The 27498-nt window shown below is 40.1% G+C and overlaps 2 protein-coding genes across 6 annotated transcripts in view; one reads left to right on the plus strand and one right to left on the minus strand.

Moving 5' to 3' along the window:
- Window positions 1-1939: 1939 nt before the first annotated feature.
- IDH3A (isocitrate dehydrogenase 3 (NAD(+)) alpha) lies at window positions 1940-11724 on the minus strand. Its single transcript, XM_026038643.1, has 11 exons — window positions 11683-11724; window positions 10609-10671; window positions 8775-8858; window positions 8334-8448; window positions 7545-7732; window positions 7184-7317; window positions 6537-6639; window positions 6393-6457; window positions 5515-5599; window positions 4400-4552; window positions 1940-2443 (listed from the first exon to the last, which is right to left on the minus strand). The coding sequence occupies exons 1-11, from the start codon at window positions 11707-11709 to the stop codon at window positions 2360-2362; spliced, it is 1101 nt and encodes a 366-aa protein (XP_025894428.1). The 5' UTR covers window positions 11710-11724; the 3' UTR covers window positions 1940-2359.
- A 254-nt stretch (window positions 11725-11978) lies between these two features.
- CIB2 (calcium and integrin binding family member 2) overlaps window positions 11979-27498 on the plus strand; it is a 34178-nt gene continuing 18658 nt past the window's right edge. For 3 of the 5 annotated variants that reach the window (XR_003249287.1, XR_003249286.1, XM_026038660.1), the window contains exons 1-2: window positions 15913-15976; window positions 23177-23211. Coding sequence is in view for 1 of the 5 variants with exons in the window: in XM_026038660.1 (XP_025894445.1) it covers window positions 15926-15976; window positions 23177-23211 (86 nt within the window). In the remaining 4 variants the exon portion in view is untranslated. Of the gene's footprint in view, window positions 12113-15912; window positions 15977-23176; window positions 23212-27498 lie in introns of those variants that run through there. The other 2 variants (XM_026038663.1, XM_026038662.1) reach the window with 2 other exon arrangements.

Raw genomic sequence — 27498 nt, forward strand, 5'->3', positions numbered from 1 at the left:
AATTGTTATTCTTGGCTTTGGCACTGCTTCACAGAAACAACTTTGAGAAAGTCACATCTGGGTCTGATTTTCCTCCACAGACAGATGCAATAACACTTATAGTATTCCTGTGAAGTGTTTAGGGATCCCTGGATGAAAAGCATGCTGTCTGATTTCCAATTACTGGAGCCACAGATTATAACTTAATATCATTTAACTACTGAGTTTGATTTACAGAGAAAACAAGACAGGTGCTGAAAGGTCAGGTTACAGCACAGATGGAGAATCGCCTTTCTGTGTGACCATGATTCAGATCAGAAAAATCACTGTTACACAGATGCTATTAGCAAGCCAACAACGCACACATGGACAGTCCACCAGCGAGGCTGGCTCCAACTGTTAAACTGTTTGAAAGGCTTCAGCTGTGCAGAACACGTTGTTAGTGTTTGGAATGACAGGAGGTTGTTCTACTGGGTACGACAAGGGCTAGCATGGTCTTCCTTCTCCAGTGTCTTTCTCTTTCATCAAAACACAAGGGTTGCAGGGCATTGCCTTCCCTTAAATCCCTTGTGGAGAAAAGGCCACAAATCCAACTGCAGGAAAGAGACTGCTATGATTTTGCAGCAGCGAAGGGCAGTGGCTGCTTCAGTGCTACACAAATCATGGTGCATCGTTTCTTTATGCGGAAGCATTTGTGCAACTTACCTTCCTGGAAGGAGCTAAAAACCAGTCTTTCATTGAACAACTGAACGTAGCGAAAATTATCAAGCATTTCTAAGGGTTCTGGGTTGTCACTCTCTGTGCAACACATGGCTGCTTCCAGTGCCTGTAACTACAAAGCAAAACACCCGTGCAGCTCCCGGAACTCAGGAGGATCAAGCTCACAAAGGGTGAGTGTTTGAGTCATAAAGTCAAAAGGAAGGCGATACATTATGGAATACTTGATTTTCTCATGGCCTGTCAGCCCAAATACAGAATAATGTGTATGTGACAGTATGACATCTCCAAATCCATACCTGTATGTTTTCATCCTGATAAAAATAATCCTCTGTAGTAATTGGCTTCTAGGAAAATGAGATGGGGAGAGAAAACATGGTGGGTCTGTGCTATTCTCCCTAACAGTCTAAACCCCAAGCAGAACTAAAAGCAACTTCCTTAAAAGACTCCCTGGTTCCTTCGTGCACCCTGGACTCCCATCTGAGGGATTTCACTTCTGCAACAATCAGCCTAAGCAACTGTAATAGAAGGTAACAAAATGGAGTAATATCTGCTACCAGAATTAAGCCTTAAGCCAGTTCTGACAGTAGTTATACTCCTGGGCTATAACCAGGAATTAAGCTTCAGCAGCAGAAGAAAGTCTCAGATTGCCTGGAAGAGGGATGAAGAATATTTCTGTAGCCTGAGTACCAGAGCCCAACTTTCAACATTCCTTAATCCCTTTAGGATTAGTCTGTAATATTCAGAGTTACATTGAACGGACTCTGCATAAAAGCAAAATACAGTCCAAAAGGCATTTCAGGTCAATGAAATGAATGAATGATTCAATGATGAATGAAATACTCTGTATAAGTTTGCAAAGTTAATACTTCCTTCCTCACAATATATAGCAGAAATACAATTGTAGAATTTACTCTTCATTAGGAGAACTCTGTGGTAAACTGAAGTATGTTTCAGAGAGGAAAACCTCCAAAAATTACTTGGATAGTTAGCTGTGAAAAATAATTTTACCTTCTTTCTCATCTCTAGTTTGCTTCTGGTTTTTGTTTGGTTGGTTTGTTTTTTAAACACAGATTAAGTCTGTAGATTTTTTTTCATTTCTTTATTTATGTCCTTGGAGAGCAAAAGATCATGGATCACCAGAGCACCTAAAATTTTCTCCATTCCTTTTAACACAGAATTGCTATTTTTAATACCCGTTTCTTTTTACAAAGATCATTTTGTGCTATTATTAGCCTGAAAACCTATCTTTTACATTTCAGAGAGACCAATAAAATAGGTTTTAAGCATTAAGGTGCCGTTACAATTCACCAATTCTGTTATTATATTTGCACATTTTTTCTTCCTCGAAAGTAAAATCCATTTATAACGGTAAAGCAAAATGGTAGACAGTAACAATAAAATAATTCACCTAGACATTAAAAAAAAAAGAAAAAAGTCATCAGATCAAAACAAATAAATACGACAAAGCACTTAGAAAAGTCCACTGAAAGCAGGCACAAGCAGCATTTGTAGCCTTTGGGCCACATTTATTAATGGAGAGGCCCTAACTAAAAAGTTTACTCTCTGAAGAGGTAAACTATGTATATGGACATCAGGTTACATATAGTGTACTCTGTGTGATGTATCCTTTAGGAGTTACTACAAGTAGCATGAGCAAAGTTTAGTCTTTGTCCTGTACTCTGCGGCAGATCTCCTCTGTGAATTCCGAACACTTGGCGTTGCCTCCCAAGTCTTTTGTCAACACCTGAAGGAAGAAGAAACTATGTTATTGAAGTGTTTAATGAAGAGCTCTTCACCTCTAAACAACTTTATATATGCACTACATGGGAACCAAATAATAAAAAAGGACCACATCGAGTTGAGACTCTGCATCCCTTATAGCTTTTATCAGTATGAACTATGAAAACTAGAGTATGCAGAGAAAGTGGCTATGAACAGTGAGTACTGTATGTTATCATAAAGTGTTAACATTTCAGCATCCTCTTACCTTCAGTCCAATTAGGAAGAAAGAGAATTGGGCCACAGCTTCTAAAATTTCTTAGCTCCACAGAAGTGTACTTAATTGAAAGCAGTTAAGTTTTCATAAAAGGTTTCTCCTTTGGAGATCAAATTTATATGTGAAGACTCAATGCAAAGGCAAATAACAGCAAAAGTATCATTAATTTTGTTGTTGTTTGTAAAAGGAACCCTACATAGAAAAAGGGCACAGACAGGTCTTGAAATGCTGCATGTTAACAGTTCGCTAAGTTTGCTTGGTTTAGTTAGGAGATGAAAACCACAGATATAAACTTGTTGATCAAGTACAATTCTGGTGCTGTAAGAATTATCTTACTGCTGGACAGTAAGGTAAGTAATAAAAAAGGTAACAAGATTCCTTGTCCAACCTAGCAAGACTGAAGCAGCCTCAAGAGGTAAATTTAAATCATTAGTTTTCCTCTTACAATGCACACACACATGCAGTTCTTGCATGGCATGGGGGAGGTAGGAAGTGGAGGAGAGGAATTGCAAGCATAGGAGGCAAAAAGGGTTATTATTTTAAGATGGTGTTGTTTTAACTGCAGTTTGCTTTTTTTTCCATTTATAAACATTCTTTTCTTCACCATGAAGGTATAATCATAAATTTTAAGCAACTAGTGAACAAGCAACCATGTCACAAAGCTTGCGCTGTGTTATCTTCCACAGACTTACTGACCTGCAGATGGAGGATTTCATTTCCAGGGCAGTAAATGGGCACTTTACAGGAGCACCTCTTAGTCACTTGTAAGTTTAGATTTTTGTTTTAACTGGCTGCTACTCACAGTATGATAGCTGCAAACAGACCACTTATGAAAAGAGGACAGCTTTTCATTTACACATTTGTTACTTTTAATTATAAAGCAGCTTCTTATGCTCCTGCCCCAGGTAATTATACCAACACGACTAACTGCTGATCCTCTTCAACAACATGCTTCAGGGCACAAACCAAGAAAAAATCTGAGGTTTTGAAGCTTGGGACACTTACTGTCCAAGGACTGTCACATACAGTCTTGGGGGGAAATATGAATACTATATACAATTTTGCCCTTAACTGTTATGTTGTAGTTCCCAAGATACCAAAGCATTTAGAATGGAAAAAGAAAAAAACAGACCAAGAAGTATTACATTCTTCTAGAATGTGTAGAAGACATAAATATATAGCTGCCTCTCTCTCTCTCTTTATATATATATTAAATATATATTATATATAGAGAGAGAATATATATATTCTGTGCTATAGAGACAGGTGACTATGCCTATAAAAGGCAAGTAATTGTCCTTCACTTCAAGATACAGATTTATATATTTAAATTTTATATATATTATAAACAGTATTTCACTTGTGAAGTTATCTAAATGTCCAGTTTCCTTCCCGAAAAACAGAGATACAGTTCCAGATTTTAGATTTAACTAAAGCCATAGATATGTGAGACAAGGGTAAATGAACCACAGGGAATGCATCCCTGTTACCGAGCTTGGCACATCTGAGACCACCACAGGTCATATACTGGCTGTTATCAGGGAGAAGGGAATCTCCTCCTCTGCTCCTCTGGCACTGCCTCTAACTCCAGCCAGAACAGCTGGGCATCTCTGTCTTGTTTTGATGGTCTAAGGGTTTTATTTTTTTTTTTTTGTGAAAGAGTGATTTTAATTCATTGCATGTATTTGTGCACCCTTATATTACCTTTCCATCTTTGATGGTATCAAAGCAAGCTGTTTCAATTTTTGTGGCATGTTGGTGCAGTCCCATGTGACGCAACATCATTACAGCACTTAGAAGAAGAGCAGTTGGATTTGCCAGGTCCTTTCCTGCAATGTCTGGAGCAGTTCCATGAACCTAGGAAGAAAAGTGAGCCTGTCTATTATGAAGCTAATATGTTGACTGAAACACCTTAAGCAATTCAATGTTTAAGCCACTTCTCATGCATAAGCATGTTAAAATAGGATTTACTTCACTGAAAGGAGACAGAAAAGAGCAGAACAATTCAAAAAGGATTTGGAAAGGAGAATTAGTTCATCCTAATGTGCCTCAGTAGAAACAGGAAACAGAAACCAAACATCTCCCAATTGCAGCTCTCACATTCTCTATTACAGAGGGTGTTTATTTTACAAAAAAAAAAGAAAAAAACAAAAACTAAAAGATCAGTAAAAGCATATGGAAAACCTACATAGTACATAATCTAACAACTCTCTCTGTGTAACATTTCAGCATCCTCACAGTAGAAGAAGGTTTTACAGAGAACTTAGTTAAATGTCGGAAAAGGAGCAAAAACTAGAGAAAAGAACTTGTAGAGATGGTCCAGTGTAGAGCAATGAAAATGATTAAGGGACTGGAGCATCTGTCTTATGAGGAAGGACTGAGAAGGGCTTGTTTAGGCTGCAGAAGATTAAGAGGGGATCTGATGAATATGTGTAAGTACACAATGGAAGAATGTAGGGAGGAAGGGGCCAAACTTTCTGGTGGTGCCCAGTGACAGGACAAGGGACAACGGGTACAAGCTGAGGCACAGAAAGTTCCATCTCCATGTGAGGAAGAACTTTCCTGTGAGGGTGACAGTCCTAGAACAGGCTGCCCAGGGAGGTTGTGGAGTTTCCTTCTCTGGAGATCTTCCAAACCCGCCTGGATGCCACCCTGTGCCCCGGCTGCCCCTGCTGGAGCAGGGGGGTTGGACTAGTGATCTCTAGAGGTCCCTTCCAACCTCACCCATTATGGGATTCTGTGACAGTCATGTTATAACGAGTTTTAAGTTCTCAAGTGGAAACAAAATAATTATTACTACTTTACCTCACATAACTTACCGATTCAAAAATTGCAACTCCATTAGCACCAATATTTCCACTTGGTGTCACTCCGAGACCCCCAATGAGACCAGCACATAAGTCACTGAGGAAAAAAATACATGTGCCTCAACAAGGTATTAAAATATGTGTGTTTACTTTATTATTACATGCATTTCATTGCAACACTAAGGTAAAGAGTGTATTTTATCTATCACCCTACTGGTCTAAGACTTTACCAGTTTAAGGATAATACTGGGAAAAGAGCTGATAGTGTAAGGCACTTTTACTCCATAAGAGCATTTTAAACTTGTTAATGGAACTACCAGCAAAGAAAGAGCTTAGTAAAGAAAAAATATTTGGAAATTCCAAGTTCTAGAATAAAGAGACCAAACCATGTACAACAAAAGGTCCTCAAAATGTAAAATACTTTCAGAAGTCTCAAAATCTAACACTTCCAATGCAAGTTCCCTGTAACTATCCAAAAGTCTTACTCCCCTGGCAACACAACATAGCTACTTTCATATGTAATGGCTGTCTAAAAACATGCCAAATCTTGCTCAGACAATTATAAATAGATTTAAAATGTATTATATATAACTTAAGGCGTATGTGCCATATGATGCCAGAATGGTTATTCCCCTGTCTTTACTGAACAGTCTAGGAGTCACAAGTCCAAATTCCTTCCAAATTAACAAGGGAAAGACCAACCCCACTATGACAAAAGTTATCATGCAGTACCCACAAAGCTGAAAATGCTAATGGAGAAGGATCTTAAAACACTCTCGGAGTCTTCTGGATGCACAAAACAGTCACACATCTGCCCAGAATACAGGCTACACTCTGGAAACTTTACAGTATTTTACACACTTCGTTAGTTAAAAAAGATCTCTCCATACCTGAGGATGTCACCGTACAAATTTGGCATAACAAGCACATCAAATTGTGATGGATCCTGAACCATCTAGAAAGAAGTATGCTTTTATTAACATTAAGTTAAAAAATAAAATGATTAATAAGAACTTAAACTGGCAAATACTCACGTTCAAACACACAGTATCCAGATACATTTCATTAAATTTGATATCTTTACAGTTTTCTGCTGCCTCACGACATTTTCGCAAGAACAGCCCATCAGACATTCTCCTGCAATTTAATAAACAAGAGAATAGTATGCTTATTGAAAGGAAGCAATACTCAAGATAAATAAGACTGCATGCAACAGTGGATTAAATACAAATACTAGAGCACAGAAACTTAATTAGAGAGCCCTTAATTAGTAATCCCTTCTGTTAAATATAAATAACAGAAGTTAGGCTTTCTAAATTCCTTTAAGTGCTTTTAAATAATAGGATACTACTCACTAGGAGTAAAATTATAACTACTCTTTATCAGCAGCCCTGAAAATGCTTCCTGTGTAGGGTCTAGGTTAGTATTTAACAAGATGCTTTTCTTTCACATACTTCCTAAAAGGTCCCTGACAGTTTCAGTCTTGAAGCGAGGGCTGTTTTAAGCTTGCAGCAGAAAACTACTAGACACGTTCACCCCCTTGTCTAAAGGTCTCCCACTAGCAAGAACATCAGTTACACACTGGAGGAAGATTAATGAAGTTATTTATCATTAAAAATGATTATTTATCGTTAAAAACATATTCCTGTTTGTTGTTTTCTCAAAACAAGGGTCCACATACATAATATTTGCCTTGTGCACGGCAGTAACGTGACTTCTCTGATTATTGCGGGCATATTCAAAAGCGAACTCGGCAATACGCTTGCTTGCTTCTTCTGTGATTAGCTTGATACTTTGCACCACACCATCCACGATCTGAAAGACAGTAGTTATATTGCTCGTAAAAGTGTAAGCTTAATTTTAAAATCAGTAGTATGAATGCTTGGGACAATCAGAGTTGGGAGCTGGGATGACATTTCACAAGAAAATAACTTCCTTATCACTAGAGGACTTAGCCAAGTGCCAGGCAATTTAAACAGGCAAAGTTATCACTCATGGAACACAGCAGCCCTGCAGGAAACGGGACATTTCCAGGAACATACCACGTGCTCAATTCCACTGTATTCGCCTTCCGTGTTCTCCCGAATTGTGACAATGTTTACATCTGTGTACGGGGTTTTGTAGCCTTCGATTGAGACGCAGGGGCGGACATTCGCATACAGGTCGAAGGTTTTGCGCAGGAGCAGGTTCATTGATGGGTGCCCTGCAGCAATTGGGGTTTTTAAAGGCCCTAAAAAAAAAAAAAAAAAAAAAAAAAAAAAAAAAAAAAAAAAAAAAAAAAAAAAAAAAAAAGAAAGAAAAAAAAGTGAACAAATAAGCCCCTCCATAAATTTAGAGTTCAAATGACAGGGAAAATTCTGTGAGACTCCTGCAGGAGAACTCCAAACTCCCACTGAATGGGGAGGAATCCTCTGTGCCATCAAGACACACTGTGTGCACTGATATTAACCAGCTCTTTAAGGGCCTCGTTGTGACCCTGACTCCACGTAGGAGCTTGTATGGAAGGTTTCAATGGAAAGTAAGTGGTAAAAGGTTTGAAGGTGTTAGTGATTAATTATAACTGCTGTGTATCAGCAGTCCTGGAGGTGCTTTCTGCACGTGGTCCACAGATTAATGTTTAGTAAGACACCCTTCCTTCACATACTTCCTAGAAGACCTTTGACAGTTATGGCCTTGGAATGAAGGAGACAGTTTTAAGACTGCAAAAGACTATGTGACACACTGGCCCCTATCATTAGGCATTTTATTGCGCTACAGATGACTTTTAAATCAGGCTCACAATAAAACCAACAATATTTAGTATCTTATCTTTCTATTGACCCTTAAATTACCTTTTAATCCCATTTTGTTTTTATCCATAGATTCTTTGGCATCTGGAGGTATCATCCACTTTCCTCCTGGTCCTTGGATAGCCGTGACATTCCTTTCTTCCCACTGAATAGGAGCCTAAATACATTTGTCCTGAGTTAGCTTCAATATCATGACTGTTGTTTCCAGCTTCTCCTCCCACAACCAGGTGTGTAAGGAATTTTACTGACACTTTTCTAAGCAATTTTCCCTCTGGTGAGTACCACTAAGCATGAGATACTTGAATAGCATAGTAGTGTACAGTATGAGCAATATATCAGTATAAGCTTGGATCCCAGACGTCATATACACAGATATCTTTAGAATTGCATGCTCACACTGCTTCCTTCAAGCTGTTACAGCAATGTTTTCAAGAGACAGCAGACATTTGAAATTTGAAATGATTCAAAATTCAGTTCACTCACTTTAGCAGCATCAAAGATCTTCATGACAGCAGCAGAAATCTCAGGTCCTATCCCATCTCCTGGGATTAAAGTTACTGTTTGCACCTAGGTTAAAAAAAATGCAGTAGTACAAACTAATGAATGGTGTGTGAAATGTAGAAATCATTTTCCTGTGCTACAGGCGTAAGTCAAGCAACTGCTGGAACTTAAAAATAGAAGGTTCCAGTTGCCAGCGATCAGTGCAGAGAATAGCAGCACTGGACAGAAGCGGGAATGAGCAGCCTGCTTTCCAAGGGGGACAGCAAAGGTTTTAAGAGAATTTAAGTATCTGCCTAGTATGAACTTAGTCCTAAAACAAGGGTGTAACCTCGGAGTCAGGTTCCTGCACAGTTCTCCTTGAATAACATGCTCACTGCTTGGAAACTGGAGAAGAGACAGTATTGCCTAGTTAAGAATCTATTACCTATGTATCTCCAATATTATCAATGATGCTGACTCAATGGTAGAGAAGACTAAGTTTATAAAAATCTACCTTTAAATCTCAGGCTTATCTAGACTTCTCAGATGAATCCTAAAAATCTCAGACCCATTTTTAACAATGTCATTATCTCTCCCCCATGATGTCTGCAGAATTCCCCAGTCTTATTCTCTTCAAACAGATGAACCAGATTGCAGAGCTCAGGCCCACTAGGTAACAAGGAAAGAAAGTACTCAATTTTGGTTTAAAAAATCCATGATGATTACTGTGTAAATTCTCTGTTTGCTTAAAGATGTCCTACATCTCCCTTGGGAGCTCTTTATTACCTAAAAAAAGTAGGCCAGATAACAGCATTATTTGCAAACCCCTATTAGAATTAAAGAAGCATTTTGGAATTTCTCCATGTCAAATACTCAGAATTTCAAGGGATATTTTGTGACAATTTTTTAACTAATTAGAGCCAGAGTTCCTCTGTGCAAAACAAAAGACACAGAGCTTCAGATAAAAGACTGGCAAGCTCAGCAGCAATGGTCAGTACGTAACTAATTAAATGTCCCCAATATTGACTCTGTGCTGTCTTAATGCTCCAGTTGCCTCAGAGCACAGAACTACCGATGAGCTCGAGGAGACTGAATGTGAAACATTCCTGTCATATGAACAGAATGAAGGTGCCCCATCTGCTAAGCCCTTCTCAACAACATAAGCCACGATCTAGTTTAGTCTCTCTTCTCCACTAACTCTCCTACCAGCTTCATAAAAAAGCCACTGTTTCCCTTCAAACTTAAGTGTCACACAAGGGAACATGCAGTGGGGTGAGGCCTGCATCTGCCTGCGGCCTTTTCAAGGCCATCCGTGCTGGGAACAAGGTCTGTGGGCACCTTAGCCACTAAAGGAAGTAAAACATCCAAAAGGAAATACAGAATCATCAGCTAAGGCATGTTAAAGAGGGCCTTGAAAAGGCAGGCTAAAAGCAGCAGCATTTAAAAGTAAATCTAGTGGTTACAGGAAAGTCTGCAAAATGAAATAAAAATAATAGAAGGTTCTCAACAATTATTCTAATTTGCCCATTTTGTATGAGGTTCAAAAGAACCATTTTATGTCCAGATCTTGTGAAAAATTTTGATAACGCTTCCATCTTTGCTAACGCTTCTATCTTTGCTAGAGCCTGCCTTAGCTTATTGCTTCTTTTGTAATAAATATGCAATTCCCAAAGACCGTAATTAACCAATATTAGTCCAGCATGGCATTAGGAGCACACACGCTCACTTACTTGGGCCTTATTTTTTGCGAATGTAAAAATAAGACAAAGATCTTAAATTGCTGAGGTCCTTTCTTGAGAAACTTCTTAAAAGAAAAGAAAGGTACTATTATACTCACAGCACTACCAAAACTTCTGGTCACCTGTTTTTGGTTTTTGAAAGCACCTAGCAATCGAGAGACCTGTAAGAACACAAAGATACCATTTTACTGCACAAACGGATGTTCAAAAGCCATTGATATTTCCGCAGTTCTGTGTTTTAAGGATCACAGTTTCGTTTTCATTTGTGCACCCGCCGGAGATTAAATCTAGGGCTGTACAACACTCTGTGCGTTCATGCCCCGTGGGGGTATTCTTAGCACGAGGTGAACCCGGGACAGCCCGGCTTGAAGTGCATCCTAACCTCTTATCTTGCCCGGGGACAAGGGAAACCGTTGCACAGTGGCCTAGGCCTTTAAATACCACACATTAAAAATAACCTTGCGATGACTGCGGCTAGAGGGATAACGTGCTGAGGTGCAAGATTCGTAAGAAGCAAAGGGAGAAAAACGTGAAAATTTCATTGGTGCTAACCGCGATTACACATTTTGGGGAGTCTTTTGAAGACTGCTTTGCATTAGCGTGACCTCCGTTTCACTGGAATTCGTGGGAGTTTTGTTCTTAAACCTTTAATATTTAGGTGTTTTGTGCATTTCCCTCCTGCGTGCGGCTGAAAAGCCCCACAGCGACGAAAACCGTCACGACACCAGGCGAAGAATTACGCTTGCTGATGCCTGACTAGTCGGAGCACAAAGCTCCAAAACGGAGACGACTCCTCCGCTGCAGCCGCCACCTGGGAAGAGCTCCGGGATCGGAATTCCCGGCCGCGGAGACGCCATTCCCGGGAGCGGGCCAGGCTGCGGAGGTGATCCCAAAGTCACCGTCTCCTGCGGGAGCTGCGAGGCCTACCCGGGCGGCGGGATCCTCGCGGCGCTGCAGCCGCGACCCGGCGCTCGCGGCCTCCCGGTAAAGCCGCGGTGCGACCAAACCCGTCCGCGCCTGCGGCTTAATTACTCCTACTAATTAACCAGGCATCGTTACAAGCGCGTCTTTGTGCGGGCTGCTTTAATGCTCCCCGCGCGGCGCCCGCTGGCGGCGCCGCCGGCCCCGCCAAGGTCAGGCGCCGCCGGCGGGGACTGGGCCCGCTCGCTTACCGTAGGCATCCACGCGGCCGCGGCCATGATGCTCCGAGCGCAGCGAAACCCGAGCGCCCCCGCGCCGGAACCGGCCTCCGCCCCGCCCCCTCGCGGCCGTTAGAGGCGGCCGTTAGCGGCCGTTAAAAGCGCCCGCGCGGCGCCGCCCGTGGGATGGAGGTGTGTGGGTAATCTGGGAGGTGTTGGTAGAGTCGTCGCCGCCGAGAGCGGCTCCGCGGGTTGGCGCTCCGCCGGCACCCTCGAGCGGTGCCCTGCTCGCACCAGGGGCTCGTTTCGCTGAGGGAAAAGCACAAGGCTAGGCGGGGAGAAACGAGCCCTTTCCCCAGGCAAAACCGAAGCTGCCCTGGCTCGCCGTGGCGAAGTCGGTGCTCGCCCCGGGCACGAGGGGCTCCTCTCGGCGAGACAAAAGGTGGCCGCTAGCGCATTTAAGGTATTACCACTCAGTGGCAGTTACGGAGCTTACATCTCTACTAATTATCCCTATAGCCCTAATTATACTAGGGGAACATTAGCAGGCTGTGCCTGGCAGCGTCCCTCCCAGCAGTAGCTGCAGCCTAAGCTCGGTGCCCTGGGCGGCCGGGAGAGCGGGAAGCGGCGCCCAGGGCGGCCGGGAGAGCGGGAAGCGGCGCCCGGCAGCCGGGCCGGAGCGCGGGCCTGCGGGCGGGTGAGCGGGCCGCGCTGGCCCGGGGCCTGCTGTGCAACAGGAGAGCCCGCTACGTAGCTGGCAGTGTGTTTTCTGTTCCCTGACCCAAACAGAAACTACTTAGCTATGCAATGATGTATTTTAAAGCGGCTGTAAATAGGCGATTGTGGGTATACTGCCCTGCTTTCATGTGAATAATCGGTCTGTTTGGCAAGCAGTGCCGTGAAAAGTGTGGTGAAAGACTAGTATTGATAGCATTAAGGCCATAACCTTGCTGGGTACATAAACTGTATTGATTTGGTGCAGTAATTTATGATGGAGATAAATATTGCTCCACACCAAACTGGCAAGTTAAACTAATCCTTGATTTATACAAACAGATAGAAGAAGTTTCTGGCTTATTCCCCTGTCTTTAAATTTTACCCAGTTATTATAGAAAGATAGCCAAGTATAGCAAGAAAAATGTACACATCACACAGGCGTGTGTGAGCTAGCTATTGGTGGAGTTAGGTATATGCTTTCAGATAACAAAGTCACAATTCAAGACCTTTGCCTTTGAAAAGATTTTAACATTTCTTTGTGATGTTTGAGACTACTTTTGGTCTTCCTGGAGTTGGTGGCAAACATTCAGGAAGATGGGGCCTTTTCCTAAGCCCAAAACCAGGGAATATGTCTCAGTTTTCTTTGCCTTGCTTCTGACTTGCCCCAAATATTTGTCCATGTTCTTACATTGCTCCTGTAAAAGAGGATTCAGAACTATGAGCAGCCCCAGTAATTTACTGTGTGGGGAGCTTAGTTCTCTCAGCTTGCAATGCTTGCAGTTCTAAGGTTTTTAAGTGTTTGCCAGGAATATGAAACCAGGTAAGAAATGAAGAAATTAGATGTTGCTCTTTTTACTATAATAATATTGCCAAGTGATGAACAAATATGGAGCCTGTATCTATCTATGGTATCAATCCACTTATGTATAATGGCATTAAAGATAATTTGGCCATTTGTATTTAATCCAATTTGCATAGACAGGCAACTGGAATTAGGTGCTTGTGTGAGGAGTGCTATTTCATACCACTGATTTGACCATGGTCTGGTCTGGTCTGACAGAAATCAGTTGCTAGCTTTGCATTTAAGTACTACCTGGTCATAGATAGGGAACGTGCTTAACTTCAGGCATAACTTATAAAACTAGTGATGAAGTGATTCAGAGTTGAGAATATGCAAGAACTTCTAAAAGTATAAATTTTCTTAATCTTAAAAGGGCCATCATGGACTCTTTGATTCAAGAAGTGCAGTGGAAGATGACTTCTGTTAAATTTGTAAGAATCCACTGAGGTTGAGTTGCATTTAGGCATCTTCAGAACCATGTGATCTTCTTACAAATTATAAATTTGTTATTTGTAAAGTGAAATTGTGATCTCAGTTTATTCACCCAAACCCCCTCTAGCCTATGGCTTAATTATTCGTAGCAAATAATAGAGTATCATTACAAATATGTATTTGTGCTGTAATTTATAATTGCTTCCACTAGTAGCAATCTTCAAGCCTTTAATAAGGCCCTTAACTAGTTGACAAGGTGCTAACTCACATTACTGTCCTGTTATCCCTGATATGCCCCAAAGAATTAGATAATGCAATAGAAGAAAGGCAGCCTGGTGAAGTTTTTCAGGAACAGTTCAGTGGGTGGCACTGTTTGCCTTGTAAAGAAACTTCTTGAGCATAAAAGAATCTAATGTCACTGTATCTTGGAAAAATAAACGCTTGTGGCTGGAAAAACAGAGGTCAGTTTGCCATGTGACAAATGATGGATTATTCAGTCATCTGCTATTTGAGTGGATATTTGTTTTTCTTTTAATATGCTGGTAGGTCATTCAGAGTTTTTAATTATACTTCTTTCTCTAGCTTCTTCATATTTGGCTATTGACTAAATATATTTTATTAATATTATCTGTTCATTTCATTGTTAAATTTCTGATATTTGTATTTCCACTAATAAGCCCCCCTGAATGCATTCTCTAGCTGTTTTTTTTGTGAGTGTTAGTACATTGTGCTTTTACAACACCAGGCAGTACCAGTTCTCAATTAATCTGATCTGTATTTCTAAATGTTACAGTCTAAATAAAACATCTAAAACACTCTATAGTTTAGCACTTCATAGCATATGTTTTTTACTACATATGCAACACATTTACTTTCAGTGCTCCTACTAAATGCTGTTTGTTGCTGTGTCAAGGCAAATTCAACTCGCGTTACTCACTGCTGTTACCAGGTTAGGATAATCAGAAGCTGTAGGGGAAGCAGAAGATATTTTTCAGCATGCTTTTCAGTAACCGTGCCAACTTAATGAGGAAATAATGATCACTGACCAGGTCTGAAGGTAAAGAAAGTAGGGGTTTTATTAAATATTTATAAGCCCTCTCTCCTTGCTATGCGCATGGGAAGTGAGCAATCAAAAGCGACATATTCATAACAGGTCTTTCCTCCTGGTTTCCATCCTTACCCAGCCTTCTTCCAACTGTTGCTCTAAGAGCTTCTCCTTCTGCAGATATTGGACATTGCAATTTTTTGGCAGATGTTGTTTCTGCTGCTTGTCTGACAGGCTGCCTATGCGTCTCCCCTCCAGAAGTACAAAAATCAGGTGGCGTTCCTTGAAAATTTCCTGTGAGGACTGCCTTGTGTTGCTTTCTGTACCTTTGCCTTGGGCTGCTTTTGCTTTCCAGCAGCGCTTGCCTGAGCTGAAATTGGTCAGACTATCTTGCATTTAAACTACTGAATTTAATATCCCGGTGTGTGGAGGCGGGGCAGGAGGGGTCTTTTTTCCCACAAACGAAATGCGAGAAGGAATACTCACCTTCACTAGCAGATCTAACGGCACGATACTGATATCCATGATACCAGTGAACTGATATCTTAGATAGCCCAGGCTGGATGTAGTCACAGCTAGAAGTGAGCGATTGCTGTGCAGCCCCTGCAGCAACATAGGGTGTTAGCTCTGGCCATATTTCATCTTGGCATAGGCTGCAGGTCAGCTGCAAGTGCTCACTAGGATGTGTTTATATCTGTGGGGAGAGTGACGGCTCAAATGGCACCTCTGCCGGCTGCTCTTCCGTGCGTGTGCGCTCGAATACGACTGTGCTGGCGAGTGCTGTCTGGTGACGCAGAGCTGCTCCAAAATGTGCAGGTGCCCAGGGGAGGGCCCTGAAGAGCCCGTCGCAGGGCTGTGGAGCCAGTGAGGCACTGAGGCAGGAGAGAGCTGGTTTCTCCTGGTACCGGCTGCTCCTTTTTTCTTTTTTTAATGTTATATTAAAGCTCTGTGTGCCTCAGAAAAAAAGAAAGGGAGGAAGAGGAGCTTCACTGTTTGGGCGATACCTGTGTGTGACTTTAACGCTTTCCATCCTGGCACGATTTCAGTCCAGCCTTTGCAAAGATTCCCCGCTACTGCTTCCGCCCTCCTTGGAGAGGTGAAGTCCAAAGCAGTTCAATGCAGTCCTTGGGATTCTTTTGGCGCATTCACGGTGTGTACATGCTCTAAATGCCTGCAGTACAGAGGAATCCGGCAACTTCCAATGGGATGCATTTGCATAGAGGAAGAATTCCTCATTTAAGATGGGTAATAAGCAAACGATATTTACTGATGAACAGCTAGATGCCTATCAGGTAAGATACCTTTTCATTATGAAGGGCGCAATCTAAATATGCTTGGTTTTATTATCTTTTTTTAATATAAGCAAATCTTCCTTGGTAACTTCCACATATATATTCTATTATCGCTTCCCAACAATTGTAATGGTATTATAAGCCTAGATTGTTGTATACATTCTATTTTTTTCTCTGTGTACAAAGTCAAAACCTTGATGTGGGGTGAGGGAACAGGTTGAATATGATTTATTTTTTGAACAGGGTATTTCTACTTAACCCTTTGTGAAGAAGAAAGTGTATTGATAACCTTTTTTTTCCTATCCCTGATGCCTGTGCTGTCAATAGGAAAAAAAGAAAAAGACTAAAAAATAAATCTAGTTTCATATATCTTTAAGGATGAATCAGAAATGTTTCATATGATTCCAAAATAGGTACCTTCATGCTTGCACCTGCTATTGAGTAACAGCTTTTCTTAAATATGGTGAGATAACATCAAAGAAGAAAGCTAAAAAAAAAAAAAGGCAGAAGTTGAAAACATGGAGATGCAGACAGGACTGGCTGCCTTGCTCTGTTCTTTCACATAAACATAGACATAATGAACAGTACAGGAAACCAACATTTAGTTTACCTCATGATAACCAAGAGACAGATCCAGTGCACATTTTTTCCTTCATGAGCTTTCAGTTAAGCCCTTGAAGGAGAAAATATGTTTTTATATATATGGGTTTTTTTGCCTTGGAGTTGCCTGTCCCTTTCAGATATTTCAGATATTTGTCGTGTTTATATTTAGCTGTATAGAGTCAGGCTTGGAATATGGGCTTGAATGCTACCCATGGTGCTTTTATTAAATTCCTACTTCTGTTAATATCAGATATATATGCCTACTTGTTCTTGTGGTCATTATAGGAAATACAAAGCTGATGGTTCTTTAAATTTTACTCTGTCACTCATTTCATCCTAACCAGCAGTCTGCCACAGTAATATATTTGTAGTCTAAATTTCAGAAATAAGCTGTATTTACATCAGTGTTGGACAGGCAAGAAAGAAATCAAAGATCTGTGAAAGACCAAATGTCTGCCTTCCTACTACCCATAAAAGTGAACACAGAACAGAGACCCAACTGCAGTGAAACAACATTAATTACATTTGGATTTTGTTTTATCTTCTTGACATAAACTGGCAAATGCAAGGGCTGAAATGTCATCCCTAATTCACTCCTCTTCATCTAGAAATTGCCTTCCTCTAATGGCTTTTGCAGCCCCTGCCTTTCATAATGCTGGGTAATTGATCTCAAAGCCTTGCAGGAGTCAGGCCTAGTGGGCTGAGGCCCTGAGTCAGGCCAGGGGATTTCTCTGTTACAGGAGGACATGTAATTCATTCGTATAGCTGGAATTATCAAGGGCTACATGACTTTTGAGCTGTGAGGTATAGTGTGTGATAAATGCAATGAATCTATGTTTCAGGACATTAACCTCCAGAGTTTGTCAGGAAGGAAGACTAGCATCTACTTTGATTTCTCTCTTATTCAATAGTTACTGCATACTTCTTGTATCTTTTAAACCTAGAAATGCTGGGATTACCTCCCTAGGTAGCCCCAGGCACCCTCATGTGTCTCCACAGCCTTCTCGGAGGAAGCATCTTGCCCTTCTCTTTGTTGCAGCAATGCACGGTGCTGTGCCACTCGAATCTGCTCTCTCAGCTACTCTTTGCTCATGGGTGAAATCTTTTCACAACAGAAAAGGGGAATAAGGGATAATGGACCCATAATTCTAAAATACAAATTTTTCATTTCTTTAAAGAGTAGTTGGGATTTTCAGAGGTGCTTAAGAAGGGTGGGTGGCCAGGTCCTCTCAACTCTGGACCTGTGAAGCAAAGTAAAATACTGTGTGTGAGGAACCACTTTGAAACCATCTGTTGCACGCATGAGTAAACCTATGTGCAGAAAGGCACATACATGTTTTTTAATTGCTTTTAAAATGCAGTTTTGCTATATATGTGTATTTTTAAAATGACAGCACTAAGCATCTTTTTGTAAATCCATGTCTACAAGTTGGTACTGAATTGCCTGCAATAATTCCCAGGGTTAGTGAGTCTATCAGTATCAGTATGGCACAGGCAAAAAGTCAATTCGGTGCTTATCATTGAGACTTTTTTTTGTTCCTCACAGCTCTTCAGCTATTACAGCTTTTAGAAACTTGTTCCCCTGATGTTTATACTTCTAGTTTATTTTTTATTATTACTCCAGCTATATAGCACCTGAATACTGTTTTTATCAGAGAATGTCTATTTTTATAGAAAATGTTTCAAGTTTGTTACAAAGTGGACATTTAATACAACTAAACAGATGACAGAAAAGTGAGAAGTTAATGTTCCTAAGGTATGATAAAATCATGTGTAAATAGCTTTAGTTTTCAAGATTAAACTGAAAAAATCTGAGGAGCTCATACATTCATCTCTGATCATCAATGAAATCAGAGAGTAAAATGCTCTTGATCTGTATAAGCTTTTCTGGAATGTCAATATGTAAACTTTTTATATGCTCAGACTGTCATATTGAAGTCACTCTGAACGCTTGCATTTAAATGAAATAATTATAATTTTGGTCATCCACAGGATGACCTCACATCATGAGGTCACATATGAGGGTTTTAAAGAGTTGTTGTTAAAATAGGTGATGGATGGCTAGTTGAAACTGTTGCAGAGATCTGTAATGGGACTGGATGGTATTAAAGGTCTGATAGTTTTGCTTTGTTTTACTTTGCTAAAGACTGTAAAGCTTCAAATTGCTTTAAACCTTGCTTTACTGTTTGACAGTTCTTAAGGTAGTTATCAGTTGGAAATTCAAGGGAGAGAGACTTTTGTGAAAATTGGTTTCCTCACTAGTTTTCACTTCATTTAAAAGGTTAACCTTATAGGAAAACTAATTCTATCAGAGATTTCTTTCCCATGTTCTTGGAATATATGACACTTTTTTGGCTCTTAAAATATGAAATGCAAAATCATTAAAGTCTGACTAGGAAAAAGGCAAATATTGATTTGTAAGATGCATTTCATAATAATCTAATAATATTTTAAAAGTAGGCTTTTAAAAGTCGTTTGTAGTTTCAGATGCCAAGTTCTGTAATGAACCAGATAATTTACATATAGTAAAGCAAAAGAGGCCCATATGTTGGCCTCAGTGCACCGCGTTTCTTAGCGAGCAGCATCTTTATAGGGATTAGGAACTGCAGAGAAGCTGTGCCAGTGGTATGGGCCAACTGCCTTCCCATGCAGGTGCCTTGCTGCCTTCCCTGGCGTTGCTTCCATAGGTGGCCTGCGTGTGATTCTTGTTTCTTTTTTTTTTTTTCCCCTCCTCTATAGATGCACAGCTTGGAATTTGGGGGCACAAATACATTATATCGAATATTAGTGTTTTCACTAATTCACTAGTGTTTTGAGGTCTGCTCTTTGCTCTAATTGTTTATTCCTGGGAATATTTACTGTAAATTATTTAATATAGCCCTGAGCAAACTGGTATGTCTTCCTGGTAATAGTATAATAAATAGTAATAGGAAATAATAACTGATTTTTCTGTTACAGAGCTAACATTTTACTAGAACCCTAGTTAAAATATATTCAAGAAGAGGCATGCAAAACTAGATAAAATAAATTATGATTTATCAAGAAATGTTATTTATAAAATGAAGCTCTGTCGTTAAGCTTGAATTTGAAATCAGCAAAGTGCTAGTGCAATTACACAGCTTAGTCTGCAGCTTTGTGTCAAGTATTGCATTTGTGTTGAATATTGCATTTGTAATATTTTGGCAGGTCAGGAAAAATTTTAAATAAATCTTATTAAAACTTTTAAATCTATGCCGTATATTTTAACTTGGACAGATCAGTTGCTTCGTGGGGTGCTATTTTTATAATGCTTTGATTAAATATAATACACATTGGGTGTCTTTTGGCTGTGTGCAGAAGAGCATTTGTGGTTTTACAAATGAAACCTCTGAACTAGTTTGTTCCAATGGTAATAATGTTTAAAATGCTGCAGTGCTCAGTGCTTCTTATTTTTCAGAAGCTGCTCGGTGAGATCGCAGTGAGAGTCTGGTCTGCCTTGCACTGAGAGCAGTGTCAGATTCCCATTACTCATAGGTTTCCTTTATCTGCAGCTTGCTGGTTTTTGTTTGAGGCTGTTTCTCTAATTCAGAATGATTTCTTATGGCTAGGACTGTTTTGCATTATTTCCTTATTTATCAAACTTTCCAATGAAGCTGTTGCAGGATCACTGCAAACCTGCCTGTAGGGAACTATGCCATATAAAAAGCACAATTATACATGTTTTTGCCTTAGAGGAGTAATGTGCGTTTAATGGATAAAACACTATTTTTGCAATGGCTTTGAGCACTGCATGCTTTATTTTAATTGCCTTTTTCTCATTCTGTTACCTGGCCTCCGGTTTCTTCTCTCGCTTTAGAAGTATTTCCTTCATTTACCCGAAGTTAATTTTATTTGGAAACTATGCTTTATGCAGAATAGTGCAGTCCTATTTTTTCATTCAACTGCCTGCAGAACTGACCATCAAACCAGAACCCAGCTAGGAGTTTTCAAAGTCTTATTGACCAGTGGCAGAAATGGTAGATAAACCGTGGTGTTTTGATCTGCTGCTCTTCTGTCCTAAACCTGCGTTCATTTCACATAGCAGTTCAAGGAACAAGGCTGCTACCTGTCTGGTTTTACAGAACACTTCTAGCAGCCTCTGGGTTGCTGTGTGCTCCAGATGTGCTCTATGCTTCTATGTTGTTGTATGCGCTGTTTGTTATTAAACAAGTATAAACAAGATAAAGTGTGTTATAAAAGCAGAGCCCATTAACCCTGCTTTACAGGCAGTTTGGGGTACTTGGAAAAGACACAAAAATCCCCAAGAGCAAAGCCTTGGAAAGAACCTAAGAGCATCAGTTGTCTTAATTTTCTTCTCTTCACTGGACGATTGTTTACAGGAGAACCAGTTAAGCTCCTTAAATGCCAAATTTGAGAATCAAGCCCCATTATACCAGTTCACAATCGAATTGAAATCAATGGGATTTTTTTTTTTTACTATTTTCACTGTCTTTGGTAGACATAAGGAGGATGCTTGCAGCCTCCTCCAAAAGGCTGCAGTGATCCTCTTTGACCTGACCTCTTAATTAACCCATTTATTAAGAGAACAAGGGCGATCTGAGTGGGAGATCATCTTAGGAGCTTGAATATTTTCTCAGGGGCTGGAGTAGGTGACATTTCAAGGTAAAGTCTTGATTCTAAATATCCAAAAATCCATAAGAGGAGTCTTCAATTAGCATAGTTTCTTCAGGCCATTATATAGCATTAGAAATCAAAAACTCAGAATATTTTTTTGCCAGAAATCTTGAGTTGGTACTAATTTTGAAAACAATGGCAGTTTGCGTTTGAATGTTTAACCCCTGCTTTTCTGGCAGGATTCCCAGCAGCTTTGATAACCAAGCACAATAGACAGGCTGCTCTATAGGTTTGTAGTAAGCTTGTATGTACTTATGTTAAATTTGAATGTCTGGCATGAAGGAAGATGAACAGCATCGAATGAACAAACGGTAGATGCTTTTCAGGACCCATTACACTTTTCCCAGTGAAAGAGCTAGTCTAACATGTTAGTTTATTGTCCATCATTTTGCATTTTCTGTATGAATTAAGTTGCTAGAAGAAAATTGGATGATTCACCTCTGAGTTTCTCTGGCCAAAAGTCTTTAATTAAATGGGAATTAAATTGCTAGAACTCCAGCAACTACAAAATGTAATTATGATATTTAGACCCTTGTTCCATGATGACTGTAATCCAACTTAGGACTGTTCTCCCAACAGAATGATCTTGCTTTTGGTCAAGAGGATAGTCTAATGTCACTCTGGAGTAACTTGGGGTGTTCTGAGTGTGGGTAGCTCTGCAAATGGTCTGTGAAACCACTGTTAATTTTCAACACTTCCTCCTTCCTTCTCTATGATTTGCAAGCAATAGGCAGGCATAATTGAAATGCTGCAGCCAGGAACCATGTTCAGAAGGGATTCACAACCTCTCTGTGTAAGTAAGAGCTACTGGGACCATCACGCCCCTGCCTTTCACTGCTAAGTGAAGCATCCTTGGTGACAGTTTGGCTGTAAGTGTTGAACGTGCTGGAATTAATGAAGGCTTAACCAGCTGGCTCCTATTTCACTTTATGCAGTTCCAGATAATGCAAAATCATTGTCAGCAGCTCGCAAGGTGCCTTCCTGCTGTGCCTGGTAACACTATTCTGCTACACAATACACGAGAGAAAGCTGCTTCTCCTACCAATTTATATGGAGGAGAGCAAGCAAAGTCAATAATTGATACCGTGCAGGTTTGATAGCGTGCGTGGATACCTGAGACAAGCTGCTTGGCTGCTTCAGCCACCTGTGATCCTTTGCTTCCCCTGCCTGGAAGAAGCAGCCAGTTAGCCAGAAAGACTCAGCCCAGGAATGAAATGTTCTTCACTAATTGGCTGGGAGGCAGCAGGGCTGGTGGTCCATACCAGCTCTGTGTGTTACAATAATCACTTAAGCTGGATGTTACCAGCTAATTAGAAAAAGTAAAACATATTTAGGTCTCATTCTAAAAAGTGCAGGCTTAATTCTTGGGCTGCTGCCTTGTTTTGTAATCTTGGCCTATGAATGAAGTGGGTAATTAGCAAAAACTTTGTGTCTTGACCACAGTGTCATCCTTTGTTTCCTGTATATACCCTCACAGCCACTAGCTATGTGACAAGAAAGATGCATATTCTCTGAATGTACCGTCTGTTCTGAACAGCTCACTCAATACTGCATTGCCACCAGAGTGGATGTAGGGTAGATTTTGTCCTTAATATATGCTATATATGTAAATATATGCTAGATAGCAACAATCAGGGGTTATTTCCATTAATAAGATGTGACTTTTTGTGATTCCCATCAACAGTGGAGAGGTCACAGCCTTTTTCTTCAACTGAGCTTCCATATTTTTAAAATATATAGATATATATGTGTGTGTGTATGTTTTCCTGATAATCCTGTCCTTGGGAGACTCCACACTTCAGTCATTTTCTAGTCTATGTTATTTTCTGAACCCAAACTAGACAATAACTAAATAGCAACTTTTGACTTTTCTATCAGATCTGAGTTTGAATTTGTGTCCTTCCAAAAGGTTAGGAAGTAATTTCTTTTTCTTGTTTTTAATAGGATTGTACATTCTTCACTCGGAAAGAAATCCTTCGGTGAGTACATTAAATACATTTTTCCTTCGTGATTTTTGTGAAAAGAATATAAATCCTGATTTATGTGAGGAAACCATATAAACCTAATTATTTTGCATGAATGAATGAGCATAAGATCAGAGTCGAGATGCGTGGAACTGGGAAGAGGTGTCATTTTGTGTTCCCCATCCCCTACAAAAAGTCATACAGCTCAGATAAAAATTAGTTGTCCTGTCAGGGCTGTAAGACTGTTAGATCTTCTTGAGGCACAGACTTCGACAACAGCAGAATTTGCTATCACAATTTGTTGAGAGAGACAAATGGGCGTCGAAAATAATGGGCAGTTTGTAACATGGGGTTTCAGAAGAGATTCAGTGATACTTCTGTGCCTGTATTAGTTTCAACATGTGGATACTGGATAGAAGATTTCCTGTGATAACTCAGTAATATATCCCCGAACCACACAGATCATACAGATAGAAAAAATATTGCAACAATCTAGTCATCTTCTAGTACAAAACAGACCTTCGGCCTTTAAGTCTTATAAAAGTCAGCAAAAACTTGTTTGCATTTCACAGGAGTACCTTGATTAACAGCTCAAGAAATAAACTAGCTCAAAAAGCTACACTTTCTAAACTCAAATTTGGGGTGGGAACCAAAACAAAACAAGGACTTTTAATTTCCAAATCTGTGCTTAAACATTTTGTGTGATCCTGTTCCTGGTAGTGCTAAAGGAAAAAATGATCAGAATCATTGTTTTTTAATGTTGCATTCAGGATTCTGTGTTTTGCAGTAGCAAATTCTACACCTGGAAACAGGATATATAAAATGGCACGTTCAAGTGCGGCATTTGCAGAAAGATCTTTGCAATCCTGTCTTTGAATCTTTTGAGAGTATAATTTTTTGGCAGGTTAGATTGAATATCAGTAGCAATCACCAGAATCTTCTTGTTTTTGACATTTGTATAAAGTAATCCTTCTGCTGTCACAAATTTGACTCTCAAGTAGGGGCAGCCTGGTTTTGGATTTGCATTGTTTGCATACCAGCTTTGAAAACTCAGGCCTTTACCCATTAGTCTTCGCTGATAGGCCAAAGAATAATCTGATCATCTGACAGAATTCTTTAAAGCAGCCTTTTATAGTCTTTTTATGCTTCTTTCATCATGGCTCTAATTTCTTCGTGTTAATGGGACTTAGTAGCCTCTGATTTATACTGAATAACATAATGCTAGAGGATAAATATTTTGGGAAGAACAAACAGTTCCATGTAAAGTCTCCCCAGATGCTTAGAGAGGTACTTAATTTTGGAGAGGACAAGTAGACTGCCACACGAGTCATGCTGGTGTTCAAGGTTTGAACTGCAGCTGCACGGAGCCTTTGGCTTTTGTGTGAGTTAATGGGATACTGTAGAACCACCCCTGGGATTTAGAGTACTATAAGAGTCTTAAAAATCAGTTTGTATGGACTGAAATGGAAATAGGTGATTGTGTTTAAAATTATTTTATAACATTCAATAAGAATAATATTTATGTGATTGTTCCAACGGCATAAAGAGTTTGTGTGGTCAGTGCTCAATCTGCATGAGACAGTGATAAGGTTATTTCAGCTCTATCAAGGATATTTAACTTGGCAGAAATGAGTGGCCTGTGTTATTTCTTTTCCTGTTATGGATTTTAAGAATTGGAATGAGGAGGAATTGCATTCAGCTTCTTGTACTAAAAAAAAGTGATTTAATAAAACATTACCAATGCTTAGACACAGCAGCTGAAAGGAGATGTCAGATGCTAACAAAGTTATAGCTGCTTGTATAGGAAAAAAAAATCCCAGACTATTCCTATATTCTTTACCCAAAAACTGAGATTTCTATTGAACATAAGACCTTTAGTAATGGTAGCTGGATATAATAATTTATTTCAGTAAATATAAGAGCCTTGTTTAAATCCTTTGTTCTTTAAGACTGAGCAGGAGTGGATCTCTTGCCTGTCTGATCTAGGCAGATTGCAGAGTACTACAGGTTCTGCACAGCTGGCCGGAACACTATGTGTGTCCCTTTCAAAACGGAGTAATCTGAAACTGCTTTTGCAAACGGATGATTTGCAGACTTTTCCCCTACGTGGCAAGTATGATGCACAGTAGAAGAGGGCATAGTGATTCATAGGGCTTGCTGACAAAAGAATTATTAAATTGCGGAATAGATTGTTCTGTCACTTGAGAAAAAGATGTTTTTCTGTCTGATGAAGTTTGACCTGGGGGCTTGGCTGGGATAGGGCCTGTGGAAGTTCTTGGCGTTCCCTTTATGCTGTCCCTTCTAATAGTTAATATGCTTTCCCCTCTAATAGTTTGGTTTTGTGCAGTTCCTGCATTTGATCCTTCTCTGTGCCCCGGTCTGCTTGTGTTACCTTCACTTTATATTTCTGGGCCTTTAAGTATGAGAGTAATAACTCTTTGTGTTGTCTCTTAGATCTGCCTAGTATGGCAAATCTGAACCTTTTGGACACACGGAGAGTTAATAAACTTGAGTTTGAGTTACTTGAATTGTAACATGTAGGATCAATTCCAGTGAAAAAACAAGTCACTGCTTGTGACTTGTGGTGCTTGTGAGAGGTATCAGTGTCACTTGGTAGTCCTGGTCATTTAAGTAGACCAGTTAAATAACAGGGAAAAGTTGACTGTGGCAAATTGTAGTTAGGTTAAAGCAACTCTGATAATTTTTAGTGTGTGCCAATTCTCTGAAAAGGATAGAGATTTTGTTCTAGTTTGCATTTCTCTACTTGGTAGCATATGAAAAGCGTGAGTGATGCAAATGATACAATGCAAAATAGTGATAACTTATTGTCAAATACGAGTGGAGCTTCTTCCCGTAAGAAATATTTAATGCCCCTCAGCTTGAGTGCTGTGGAAGCCTAATGAATCTTGCATGTTGTAACTGAAGTTGTAAGGAAACAAGCCATTTCCTGAGGGGAGCACAAAGCCTGCACTTACTGCTAATTGCATACTTTATGGTAGCTGAAAAAAGCCTTGCCTTTTTCCCTGATTATGGCTTGTGTAGGGAAAATAAGGGAGTCATTGCTGGGATGATTTTGTGCACTAGATGTAGCTAAAAGAGCCAAGAACAAAACAGTGCAATCTCAGAGTATGACCTGTGAAAAACAGGTATGCTTGGGGAAGAGATGAGGTTAATAATGGTTTTTAAAAAATATATGTTCTATTTGACAAATACAATATACAGAGTAAGTACTAATGTTTGATATAGTGTGCAGAAGAATAAAATCAAGGCAGTAGTTCTGTCAAGGCCTAAAATAATGGGGAAAAGAGTAATGAGAAGGAATATTCACTCTTCCTTAGTGTTGTTCCTGCTTTTTGAGAACCTCTATATGTAACCAGTGTAATTATGATATGGGGTATAGCAATACAGTTAATAGCACTTATGTATATAGGCTGTCTTTTGAATATGCGCAATTACTTGAGAAACAGAGTAGAATCAATAGGTATTTTTGCCTGTCTGAGGAGAAATTTTGCCAGATGGGAACAGAATGGGTTATGATCCCCTTAGCTGATTTAGCACGTGGAGGAAAGACTGCATCAGTATCATGGTGCAAAACCTGCATCGAGGCGGTGGCAAAGCTCCTCCCTGCTGTTACTGTATGACCCTGCCAAGTCACCTTGTACATGTGCATCTGAGTTTTGCTGCTTGTGGAATGGACATAACCCTTGACTGCTTCCTGGGGAAGCTGCAGGCTGCTCTTCATTCTGCAGTGGAAAAGGCTTTGGGATCTTTTGGTGGTGTTTGCATAGGATGCCTTGTGTGATGTTCCGAGATGGAGGTTGCTCAGGCTGATTCTCTGTGCAGCTGTATCATTCAGTGAGATTATCCAGCCAAGGAGCAACCTTAAAAGAAAGGAATTAGTTTTGGGCTGAAGTCAGCTTAAGTGCCAGCGCCACCACAAGGGACTGGCACGGTTGGGTAGAGGGGATGCAGAAGGGAATACTGCCCCACCAATGTGGGGCAATTCCAGCTGATGTTAAACAATATGAGATTGCAATCAGGTGAGGTGGGCTCAGTGATTTTAACCTGTCTCTAAAGAAAAAGAGCCTGCCAAAAGGCTGACACAGCAAAAGAAGTCTTGCCAATTTAATGAGCTGAAACAGCTCTCTTAAGGGTTAGATGAATGTGAGAGCTGGCACAAGAGGGAGATGGTGCAAGTGGAAATGAGGGAAGGAGAGCAAAAATTTCCATTTCAGGACCACTGAGCTGTTACATTGGCTCACTTGAACTGCATGCAAGGCTTGGGCTCCATAGTCAATTTAC

This window comes from Nothoprocta perdicaria, unplaced genomic scaffold (assembly GCF_003342845.1).
Source record: "Nothoprocta perdicaria isolate Ctin4 unplaced genomic scaffold, notPer1 scaffold_214, whole genome shotgun sequence".
NCBI lineage: Eukaryota > Metazoa > Chordata > Aves > Tinamiformes > Tinamidae > Nothoprocta > Nothoprocta perdicaria.

Coding starts and splice junctions, on each gene's coding strand:
- IDH3A (XM_026038643.1), bottom strand. CDS start 11,709: ATGGCCGCGGCCGCGTGGATGCCTACG. Junction 6,640..7,183: donor GTGCACAAGGCAAATATTAT/GTATGTGGACCC, acceptor ATTAAATTGCAG/GAGAATGTCTGATGGGCTGT. Junction 5,600..6,392: donor TTGTACGGTGACATCCTCAG/GTATGGAGAGAT, acceptor TTTTTTCCTCAG/TGACTTATGTGCTGGTCTCA.